The 12,441-nt window shown below is 42.9% G+C and overlaps 1 protein-coding gene across 5 annotated transcripts in view; it reads right to left on the reverse strand.

Moving 5' to 3' along the window:
* ACSL1 (acyl-CoA synthetase long chain family member 1) overlaps positions 1-12,441 on the reverse strand; it is a 106,601-nt gene that overhangs the window by 55,485 nt on the left and 38,675 nt on the right. For 4 of the 5 annotated variants that reach the window (XM_069744314.1, XM_069744317.1, XM_069744315.1 and 1 more), the window contains exons 3-10: positions 6,633-6,747; positions 4,728-4,792; positions 4,131-4,232; positions 3,772-3,871; positions 3,362-3,540; positions 1,979-2,011; positions 851-902; positions 256-329 (exon numbers count right to left, since the gene is read on the reverse strand). In XM_069744314.1, coding sequence (XP_069600415.1) covers positions 256-329; positions 851-902; positions 1,979-2,011; positions 3,362-3,540; positions 3,772-3,871; positions 4,131-4,232; positions 4,728-4,792; positions 6,633-6,747 — 720 coding nt within the window. Of the gene's footprint in view, positions 1-255; positions 330-850; positions 903-1,978; positions 2,012-3,361; positions 3,541-3,771; positions 3,872-4,130; positions 4,233-4,727; positions 4,793-6,632; positions 6,748-12,441 lie in introns of those variants that run through there. The other variant, XM_069744318.1, reaches the window with a different exon arrangement.

The raw sequence follows: 12,441 nt of genomic DNA on the forward strand, positions 1-12,441 counted from the left end.
ATCCTGAAATTTCCAAAAGAGCTTCTGCAGTATATCTGTGCGACTGCACCCAAATCAGACGCTGAAGAAAGCTGCACTATACGGAAACATCCCTTTATAGCAGATTCAGTTCAGGCGCATTCAAAATTGGAAACCACGTTAGTAAAGAAATAGTAAAAACACATACAGGGCGATGCCAAATATAACGTTGTAAAAAGCTGGGTGGCGATACATTGCTAGATCACATGCTGAACAGAAAAGCCCAGGAACAATTACCTCTGTGACTTTAAGAAACGCAGCACTGTTGCTGACAATATTCTTGTGAGAAAGCATTGCACCTTTTGGGTTTCCTATTGGGAGAATTAAAAACACATGTATACAGACTTGTAAACAAGTCACTTAAAACAGATGAACAATCTTACAAGTAGTATGCCCCACATTTATTCTGGACACGTCATTGTAAAATGCACAAACGCGCGGCCCCATTATACACATCCCAGATAATATTGCACTCGGCTAACCACTAGGACCTCTGCTCCTGGCTCGGTTTCTCATTTGTTAGAGTAGAGCAGCAGTTTGCATTCCGGAGCTGCTCTTCCCAACGGCATTTGCCCACTGTCTTTTGTGGTGGACTGAAGATCTGCATCTAGGTTTATAAACATCTTGCTGTTCATAAAATGTTCAGACTTTTGAACATCAGGTTTCTAAAGATGTGAAGAGGGTAAGCGGACCACTCGCCAGTTTATACAATAGAAGTCTTATCCAAATAAAAAAGCTCAGGAAAAATCACCTAAAAACCCACACAATACACTTATAGTTTAACAGCGAGCAAAATTTAGAGGATTTTCACTACTGTAATGAATATAGTCACCTGTTGTCCCACTTGTGAAGCAGACTACTGCCAGGTCTTCTGGCTTTGGTGGCTGAAAGGTATGGAAATACATTTAAAAACAACATATCCCAAACAAAATTGTTTGTTATCCCCACCACCACCACCACCTATCACTCCAGTGCCGGTGTCCTTACAGTACCCCACTACCTCCCTGGTCAGTCATTGCTGCTTATCGTTCATGTGCAGATACCATCTTTGCTGGTGAAATAATGAGACTAGTGATGAGCGAATATACTCGTTGCTCGTGTTTTCCCGGGCACGCTCAGGTGATCTCAAAGTATTTGTTAGTGTTCTGAGATTTTTTTTTTTATTCAGCTGCTTGATTTACAGCTACTAGCCAGCCTGAGTACATGTGGGGGTTGCCTGGTTGCTAGGGAATCCCCACATGTATTCAAGCTGGCTAATAGCTGTAAATCATAAAGCAGTGGCAAGGAAAACTAAATCTCCGAACACTGACAAATACTCGGGTTACCCGAGCGTGCTCAGGAAAACCTGAGCAACGAGTATACTCGCTCATCACTAAACGAGACTTTTGGTGGTCTACAGAAGCACTGGTGCAATAGAACTGTGGTATTTAACAAATGAATATGGGTCATTTCCAGTGATGAGCGAATATACTCGTTACTCGAGATCACCCGAGCACACTAGGGTGACCTCAGAGTATTTTTTAGTGCTTGGTGATTTAGTTTTCCTCACCTCAGCTGAATGATTTAAATCTTTTAGCCAGCTTTATTACATGTGGGGGTTCCCTAGCAACCAGGCAACCCCCACATGTACCTATGCTGGCTAACAGATGTAAACCATTCAGCTGCGGCGATGAAAACTAAATCTCCGAGCACTAAAATACGCGGAGGACACCCGAGCGTGCTTGGGAAATCTCGAGTAATGAGTATATTCGCTCATCACCAGTCATTTTGTTAGGTTAACATCCACTTTAATAACCATTTTAAGTTACAGATTCCTCTTAAAATAATTTAGATCTCAGAATTTTCTTTGGAAACCAATAAATGTTTTTAAACTACAACTAAGGCCACTATTAAGTGACAGACCTGAACAAAATCAATAAGTCTCCTGAAATCCCACACCTATGAATGCACCTTAACTCACCTTTGGTCTCTCGTGATGATTCTTTCCTTCTTCCTGGAATAGAGAGAGAAAAAAAAAAAAAAATATTAACACTACATTAAAAAGGAAGAAAAACCTACAGAACATTAAAACACTGTAAATGTCCTATGCTGGACAAAATATTATCTACGGTAAATTACTTCATCCCCATACAACTGGGTCAAGATTTAAAAGGGCTTGTCCACTACTAGGACAACCCATTCTTAAACTAAAACGTTCGGCCCCGATAAATTCAAGCCTATACTCTCCTCCCATGTCGGCGCCATTCCCACGGTTTCAGCGCTCCCTGGGGGCTGTGATGCGGTGTTGTGACGCCGGCGCCCAACCAGCGCTAGAGTCACTGTCTCCGCCTTCGGACAAAACTGAACATAAAGAAGAAGTCTGGGATCAGCTGCAGCCCTGGCTTCCTCTTCGTGTTCAGTTTGTCCAAAGGCGCAGACAGTGACGTCAGCACAGATTGGGTGCCAGCGCCACGAGTCAGAACACCGCATCACAACCCTGGGGAGAGCGAGTGCCAACACCGCAGTAAAGGCGCAGGCATGGGAGGAGAGTATAGGCTTTATGATTTCATTGGGGCTGAACATTTAGTCTAGTAGTGGACAACCCTTTTAAGTAATAGGAGGGTAGAATAGGGTTGGAAAAACACATTTAAACCATTCCATCCTAAGGCTTTAAAAGCTTCTGTGTAGCCAGTGATCCAAGGAATCATGTTTTTAAGGTGCTTTAGAGTGAGGATCAATAATGATGGCTAAAAAGGCATGTTAACAGAATAAGCAGGTTAAGGCTACTTTCACACTAGCGTCGGAATTCGGCCCGTCGCATTGCGTCGGGCCGAGATTACGACGCGAGCGTTGTTAGCGCCGCACAACGGGTGCAGCAAATGCATTTCTCCGGCGCATCCGCTGCCCCATTGTGAGGTGCGGGGAGGTGGGGGCGGAGCTCCGGCCGCGCATGCGCGATCAGAAAAAGCAGTCCGTCTGGAGCAAAAAAACATTACATTTAACTTTTTTGCTCCCGGCGGTACGCAACACGGCGCAACCGTCGCACGACGGTTGCGACGTGTGTCAATACGTCGGTAATGTTACTCTATGGGGCAAAAACGCATCCTGCAAACAACTTTGCAGGATGCGTTTTCCCCTAAACGACGCATTGCGACGTATTAAAAAAAAAAAAAAAAACGCCTGTGTGAAAGTAGCCTAAGGAGCCACTCCGCTTTAACTAGTTGCCCACTTATGAGGAGAGAGACCGGAGGTGAAGTGTTACAAGCGCAGCCATCATTGTGATTGCAGAGCGCCATCAGCATGCTCCTATTATCAAAAGCAAAACTCCATGAATAGAAATAAGCGTTATTTAATCATGACTGACCTCCATGTCTCTCAGGCTGACAATCTCAACCCCACACTTCTTGCCTCTCTCCACAAGATCCTCATCAAAGGGATCCATAAGCACAACTGTACGAAGGCTGGAGGTTTCTCCATTTTCAACGCTCGCAAGTAGTAATTTAGCTTTTTCAGTGTTGTCGCAGAACACCACAGAGATCTCCGCTAAAAAAATAAAGTAAAAAAGGTGACTATTAAAACAAGTTCACCACTGTCTCATAGAATAACAATGTTGGTTTTACATTTCTACAAAAACCACAGCGATGGCGCAGTTCCCCAAATATTCAATCAAAAGGAAATAAGCAACATGAACTACAAGAAGAGCAGTCACAATAGTAAAATTCATAAATGCTACTGCTCTACAGGTAACAAACCTGACAAGCCAGAAATGAGTACCTTTGGTTATAATATAGGTAATGGCTTCAGCGCCGAGGGTGTCGTAGAGCGGCACAGCCACCATGGAGTAGGTGTAGCAGCACAGTTCTGTGATTATCCACTGTAAACAGAGTTCATACAATGTCGTCACATTAGTCTAAACAATGGCAAGAAATTACTTGTAAGACCTTTTATTACGACATCGGTAAGAAACACATTGCACCCTGTATTCAACAATTGCTTATTATACATCAGTGTTTAAATAAAGGGACATATTTATACATAAATATTAGGATGGATGCAAGTATAAACCAGATCTATTCATTCCAATATCCAGCGCTGTGTTCTCAGTAACAATCAGTAGAGTGGGAACATTTTACCTCTGGTCTGTTTTGTGCAAAAATGCCAATGAACTGTTCAGAACTTGGTTTACATCCCCTGTTCAGCAAGGCAGATCCCAGATACTCTGCCCGGTCAGATACCTTTAGAGAAGGAAAATAAAATTAGCATATTTGCCTTCATTTCACGCACATGACCTGAAAAATCCTTCAGCAAGACAGGACCTGCAGCATCTGTACAAATTTTGTGATGTATAGGTCCTGGTGGCTTCTCCTCCTGCCCTGCACCGATCTGGCTGATCAGTGTTGGCAGGAGAAGAGTGCAGATCTCTCAGTGATGGGGAAGGACTATCTGCATTTGTTCAAGTTGAGTGTAGGAAGCTGCCTCCAGGCTATGCACAATTTTTAGCAAGATTTTTTTTCTTCTTGCCAAAAAAAAGTGTCTTGCCACACATGCATGTACTTTACTTGAGCTATATGTCATTCTGTTAACTCTTTAGCCAAAGTGTACCTGTAAAATATAGTGTGTATGAAGAAAGTTGAGAGGAATAGCCCTCAACCAACAGCTCTCTGAAGCGTATTGGCAAATGAATTGTGTGCAAGCGGTATTATACAACTATTTGTCTCAGTCATAGTTACCTCTTGATAGGATATCCACTGATAAGGCTGATTAGGCTTCCTATGCCCCAAGCAAGGTCCGTTATCTAGAAAAGATAATGAAAGTCATACTGCAAAGAGGCTTCAAAATTAAGAAAAAGAAACAAAAACCACAGGATATGGAAATACATTGCTAAATGCAAATGCAGAAAAGAACAGTATGAAGAGGAGGTGGTGGAGGGTAATAGGTAAGCAACGATGAGAAAAAAAATTACGGAGCAGATCAGTTCTCCCCTATAAAGGCCAGGCAGTCATCTGACATTTTGAATTCCATACAATAAAACCAGGTTTTTGTAACCAATCATATGAGTTATTAATCGTAGAAGCGAGTTCTTCCATCACCACCTCATTTACTTAGGTAAACCAGAAGGAGATTGTTTGAACAGTATCTTTCTTCCAAAGCAGGGGAATGCATGCTTGTCACAACTGTTGTCTGGTATCCCAGGACCAGGGGCTCCTTCCCTGTCTCTAACCATAGGGGCGCCCTAGCTTGCCCTGTTCCCTGGATTACATCTGATTGTGAAGATACCAGGGCCACATGCCTTGATTTAGCTCCTGAATCGGATCGGCCCTCCATCTGTACACCTCTCCCACCCAGGGAGGAGGGGAGTAGTAGTGTACCTTAATACACCCACCAGACTAACAAGTTAATACGAAGAGCGGTAAAGAAAAAAAAAAAATCATACAAATATACTCACAAACAGGTGTACACGGGGAAGTGGAGGAAAGGGGGGAGTGGAGGAAAGGGGGGAATGGAGGAAAGGGGGGAGTGGAGGAAAGGGGGGAGTGGAGGAAAGGGGGCGTGGGGGTGGTGGGGCGCGGGAGAAGCCAAGTTGGAGAAGGAGGGTATTAGAACACTGAAACCCTCAGTCTCTGATAAATCCAGCATGAGTATGAGAAATGAGACACTGCAGTCTTCTGGCTCCTCTGTCACGGTAAACCTATCACAATGTTATGGCGGTCGCTACTAGATGTCTACATATCTAATGCCTGTTGCTTTTTAAAGTGAATGTCCCAAATGCCATCTTAAACGCAGACGATATCATTAGGACCTTACAAGTTTGGTCCCTTTAGCACACCAAAATGACGAATGTAATACTACTGCACACATGCGACCACCATTCACATTGACATTGGATGGTGTGGTGAGCATGAATATTCTATACTGCGCCATTGACACAAAAAGGACTTAAAAAGGAGATATCCGGGACTTTACAAAAGAAAAAAGAAAATGTATCTGAGGACTAACAGGCAGGTAATTGCTGCTCACCTGTCTGTTGTGTCCGACGCAATTCTTCCCTGGCACAGTGTGGTCACAGACCACGCCTGCCAGGGATTCAGCCGCCTCTGCTAAAGTCACATCTACAGAGTGAAACCTTCCTCTCCGGTCCACTCTGTCGATGGGGTGGGACTTCTGAGGTTGTTCTGATTGACCGCTGGATCCCCGCTGACTAACTGGGGGAGCCAGCTGTCAATCAGAAAGACCTCAGAAGTCCCACCAAGTCGTGTCAGCAAAGGGAGCTTAATCCCCAGCAGGAGCAGTCACAAACCGCACTGTGCTGGGGGGGTAAGAACAGCGCCGTGCACAACAAGCAGGTAAGTTGCAATTACCTGCCCATTAGTGCTTAGGCATATTTTTTGTGTAAAGTCCCGGATACACCCTTTAACCAATACACTCGTGGGCAGAAGACTCCAATGATCATACATCACCTATACAGTGGATAGAGGATAAAAGGCTTTTGACATTTTCTATAATGACATAGTAAATCCATTTATTTGCTTCTCGAAATTTTGGTAGTCTTAAAGTGAACCGGTCACCAGGTTTGGCCGATACAAGTTACGGCCATCCCCTTTCAGGGCTTACATACAGCATTCTATAATACTTACTTGATACTCGCAGTCCTCTTTGAAACACTTCATATACTGTTCTGCAGTCATCATAGTAGTAAGAGACGATCTCATCACTGTCCAGCAGAGTGGATCTACGAGCAGGTTCTTGTCCCTGGGTTTAAAAAAAAAAAAAAGTGACTGACCACTTCAATAATGACCTGGACTGGAGAGAGATCGCTACTCAGACCAACATGAATTACAGGTGCTTCTCACAAAACCAGAATATCAAAAAATTAATTTCAGTTCTTCAATACAAAAAGGAAAACTTAGTCATTACAAACAGTGATCTATTTCAAGTGTTTATTTCTGTTAATGTTGACGATTGTGGCTTACAGCCAGTTTAAACCCCAAAAGTTATTATCTCAGTAAACTAAAATAATTTAAAAAAGCCTTCCCAAGCGTTTAAAAATGTCCTCTAGTCTGTTTAGTAGGCTCCACAATCATGGGGAGGACTGCCGACTTTACAGCTGTCCAGAAGGCAGTCATTGACACTCCACAAGCAGGGCTGTTGAGTCGTGGAGTTGGAGTTAGTGTACCGACTCCAGCTTTAAAAAAAAAAAAAAAAAAGTATTAATATTTCATAATTGAACTTTCATATGAATTTTATAAATGTTACTCAAATATATATGTTCTATCAAACTATGAACAACAGTGATAATCAGTTCTGCTGGAGATGGAGACATTTCTTAAAGGTACCGTCACACTCAGCAACTTTGCAAAGAGAACGACAACAATCCGTGACGTTGCAGCGTCCTGGATAGCGATCTCGTTGTGTTTGACACGCAGCAGCGATCTGGATCCCGCTGTGCCATCGCTGGTCGGAGCTAGAAGTCCAGAACTTTATTTCGTCGCCAGGTCGGCGTGTATCGTCATGTTTCACATCAAAAGCAACGACGCCAGCAACGAGCATAGGGCCCCTAGATGTGTGTCGGATCGGTACACTCCGGCTGTTTGACATGGAGCTAACAACCAGCGAGAGCGAGAACGAGAAGTGAGTCGCCGTTGCGTCACTGGATCGCTCCTGCATTGTTCTGGAGTTGCTGTGTTTGACGTCTCTACAGCGACACTCCAGCAATCTAGTTTAGGTCGGCTTGTTGTCTATATCGCTGCAGCATCGCTGAGTGTCACGGTACCTTTACTTCTTGTGTGTCACTGTTCTCCACTGCCCTTATCTAATCTTACACTTGGTTAACCTCATGCTGCCCCAACCCCCCTACTTAGAATGTATGAAACAAAGTGAAAATGTGTTGCAAATTCTTAGTAGTAAAGCTCCTCCTCTAGACTAGATGTATGGTGTGCGTCTTCCAAGCATCTCACAGCTGCTACTCAGAAGAGGAAGACTAAGAAGTATTATCCTTTCAACAAACTTTGCATCAGTTAACTGTGAGTACATGAGGAACAACAGTATTAGTGACCACTATATCAGTTGTACGACCTGGCAATAATTTTGTACAATTGGTTTTAGGAAAAAACAATTGTCATTTGGATTGTGAATGCAGAATTAAAAACCTGAGAATGTCAAAGAAGCGTCACATTAAATCAGCTGAATTTGAACATTTCACCATCACTCAAGATAGAAAACATTATGTCTGTCAGTGTATGACAAATGATCCAGACGAAAACAAATGCTGTGAAGCCAAGATCAGTGCATATTCAGGCAAAGATAAAAATGCTCCTACCAGAGCTTCTAATCTAAAGAGACATTTACAGCGCTTTCATCCAGTACTGAAAGCAGTGGATGAGAAAGACTGCATCCAAACCAATGAACCAGTGCCCAGCTCTTCCAGCCAAACAAAGGAGCAGAGAACTTTGCAGCCATGAGTTGCAAGATATTTTGTCAGTGACAAAGTTACTGTGACAATGACAGTAGATACATTTAAAAAACAGACCATATAGCTTGTTGTAAAGGATAGTGTGCCTATTTCATTATCTTCACGACCAGCTTTTATGTGTCCGAATGGGGGAAGGAAGGAAGAAAGGAAGAAATTAAACACAAAAAAAAAAAAAAAAAAACTCTCAAGGGACGCTTTCTGTTTCTTAAAATGGATGCCTGCACACATCACAGAGTGAACTATTTTGCCATCAATGTCCGATTTGTTTGTGACAAAAATGAAATACCAAGACATTTTAGTGACTCTATAGCGACAGGGTCTGTTCCGCAGGACTGGCGCATAGCAAATGTGGTGCCAATATTCAAAAAGGGCTCTAAAAGTGAACCTGGAAATTATAGGCCAGTAAGTCTAACCTCTATTGTTGGTAAAATATTTGAAGGGTTTCTGAGGGATGTTATTCTGGATTATCTCAATGAGAATAACTGTTTAACTCCATATCAGCATGGGTTTATGAGAAATCGCTCCTGTCAAACCAATCTAATCAGTTTTTATGAAGAGGTAAGCTATAGACTGGACCACGGTGAGTCATTGGACGTGGTATATCTCGATTTTTCCAAAGCGTTTGATACCGTGCCGCACAAGAGGTTGGTACACAAAATGAGAATGCTTGGTCTGGGGGAAAATGTGTGTAAATGGGTTAGTAACTGGCTTAGTGATAGAAAGCAGAGGGTGGTTATAAATGGTATAGTCTCTAACTGGGTCGCTGTGACCAGTGGGGTACCGCAGGGGTCAGTATTGGGACCTGTTCTCTTCAACATATTCATTAATGATCTGGTAGAAGGTTTACACAGTAAAATATCGATATTTGCAGATGATACAAAACTATGTAAAGCAGTTAATACAAGAGAAGATAGTATTCTGCTACAGATGGATCTGGATAAGTTGAAAACTTGGGCTGAAAGGTGGCAGATGAGGTTTAACAATGATAAATGTAAGGTTATACACATGGGAAGAAGGAATCAATGTCACCATTACACACTGAATGGGAAACCACTGGGTAAATCTGACAGGGAGAAGGACTTGGGGATCCTAGTTAATGATAAACTTACCTGGAGCAGCCAGTGCCAGGCAGCAGCTGCCAAGGCAAACAGGATCATGGGGTGCATTAAAAGAGGTCTGGATACACATGATGAGAGCATTATACTGCCTCTGTACAAATCCCTAGTTAGACCGCACATGGAGTACTGTGTCCAGTTTTGGGCACCGGTGCTCAGGAAGGATATAATGGAACTAGAGAGAGTACAAAGGAGGGCAACAAAATTAATAAAGGGGATGGGAGAACTACAATACCCAGATAGATTAGCGAAATTAGGATTATTTAGTCTAGAAAAAAGACGACTGAGGGGCGATCTAATAACCATGTATAAGTATATAAGGGGACAATACAAATATCTCGCTGAGGATCTGTTTATACCAAGGAAGGTGACGGGCACAAGGGGGCATTCTTTGCGTCTGGAGGAGAGAAGGTTTTTCCACCAACATAGAAGAGGATTCTTTACTGTTAGGGCAGTGAGAATCTGGAATTGCTTGCCTGAGGAGGTGGTGATGGCGAACTCAGTCGAGGGGTTCAAGAGAGGCCTGGATGTCTTCCTGGAGCAGAACAATATTGTATCATACAATTATTAGGTTCTGTAGAAGGACGTAGATCTGGGTATTTATTATGATGGAATATAGGCTGAACTGGATGGACAAATGTCTTTTTTCGGCCTTACTAACTATGTTACTATGTATGTATATTGACAGTAAAAGACACCAAAGCTCATCACACCAGTGAGTTTCTCCAGGTCTTGGTGGAAAAGGTTCTGCAAGACTATGAACTTAAAAAAGCGCAAGTTCTTTGTCATAACGGACAATGCTTCAAATATGATAAGGACTATTAACCCCTTAGTGACGGAGCCTAATTTTTAAAATCTGACCAGTGTCACTTTATGTGGTAATAACTCTGCAACGCTTCAACAAATCCCAGTGATTTTGAGATTGTTTTTTCATGACACATTATACTTTATGATAATGGTAAATCTAGGTCAATATGTTGTGTTTATTTATAAAAAAAATATCAAAAATTTGATAAAAATGTTAAAATATTTGCAATTTTCTAAATTTGAATGATTATCCCTTTAATCCAGATGGTCATACCACAGCAAACCATTAATAAATAACATTTCCCACATGTCGGCTTTACATCAGCACCATTTGTAAAATGTTCTTTTATTTTGTTAGCTTTTTTAGGAGGTTTAAAAATGTTGCAGCAATTTTTCATTTTTTCCAAGAAATTTACAAAAAATTTTTTTTTTTTTTTTTTTTAGGGACTTATCCATGTTTGAAGTGACTTTAGGGGTCTCATATTGGGAAATCCCCAAACGCGATACCATTTTAAAAACCGCACACGCTGACATATTGAAAACTGCAATCAGGTAGTTTATTAACCCTTCAGGTGTTTTACAGGAATTAATGCAAAGTGGCAGGACAATAATGAAAAAGACATTTAGGTGGGAAAATGCACAAACTTCTGAACAGAACTACAGCCATCAGACTAAGGCCGCTATTTGGTCATGAATTGCCATCGCAAACATCAGGACCACAAAATCATGATCTGAGGGCACAGATTTGGATAAAGAGGAAGCCCCCACACTCTGCTAACCATTTATAATGATGTAGTCACTATTGACAGCAGCATCGAAGGGGTTAAACAGATTTTGAAGTTGCAAACACGGATCGTGGCTGATGCAGCAAGTTGTTAGCTATAGTGTACAACCGACAGCTGCTGGATTTTCACCTGTATGGAGAGGCTATTCTCTTATATCTCAGGTCAGTTAAAAGACGTATTGGCTGTCATTAAGGGGTTAAGCTAATGAGAGTAATGATGGTGACCAGCAGAAGAACATTCTGGGTCCACAGACACAGAAATGTTTGAAATAGAGGAACACAGTATTGTAACTGAGGAGCAAACTGAAGTTGCTTCAGATGAACAGCAACATGATAGTTTAGATGATCTTGTTGAAACTGTCAATACGTTCTTTCATTCATCACATGCGCTGTGTTGTGCATACGCTACAGCTGGCTATAAGACAGTCTGCAAGAAGGACAGGCTGCTGCACGGATTGGCAACAGTAGCCAATTTTCTCACCTTGCCAGAGCCCCTAAAGTTGACTCAATTTTGAAGAGACGTGCTGGAAAAGGGGCAATTATTGATCATGCCACACGATGGGGCAGTACTTAATGATTCAGCGCTTGGCTTGAACTGAAAACCTTTCTTGCAGACATGGTTAACCCTCAACTGATGCTAAATGAAAGCCAGTGGAATCAGGTGACTGAGCTGGAAAAATTGCTAGAGCACCCATTTACAGTGACTAAAAAATTACAAGCAGAGGACTTACCGTATATACTCGAGTATAAGCCGAGATTTTCAGCCCATTTTTTTGGGCTGAACGTCCCCCTATCGGCTTATACTAGAGTTATACCCGGGGGTCGGCAGGGGAGGGGGGGGGGGGGGGGGGGCTATCTAGTTATACTTACCTACTCCCGGCGCGGTCCCTGGACGTCCCTGCTTCTTCCAGCGCTGCAGATTCTTCCTGTATTGAGTGGTCACATGGTACCGCTCATTACAGAAATGAATATGCGGCTCCACCTCTCATAGAGGTGGAGCCGCATATTCATGACTGCAATGAGCGGTAACTGACCGCTCAATACAGGAAGAAGATGCAGCGGTGGAAGAAGCAGGGACGTCCAGGGACTGCGCCGGGAGCAGGTAAGTATACGGGGAGGGAAGCGCTGCGCAATATTTACCTGCTCCTCGTTCTGGTGCGGCTCAGTCTTCAGCGTCCTCTGGCAGGGACGCTCAGGTCAGAGGTCGCGGTGACGTAGTCAGTGCGCGCCCCCTGCTGAGCGTCAGTGCTGGAGACGGAGCCGCACGA

This window comes from Ranitomeya imitator, chromosome 1 (genome assembly GCF_032444005.1).
Source record: "Ranitomeya imitator isolate aRanImi1 chromosome 1, aRanImi1.pri, whole genome shotgun sequence".
NCBI classification, from domain to species: Eukaryota; Metazoa; Chordata; class Amphibia; order Anura; family Dendrobatidae; genus Ranitomeya; species Ranitomeya imitator.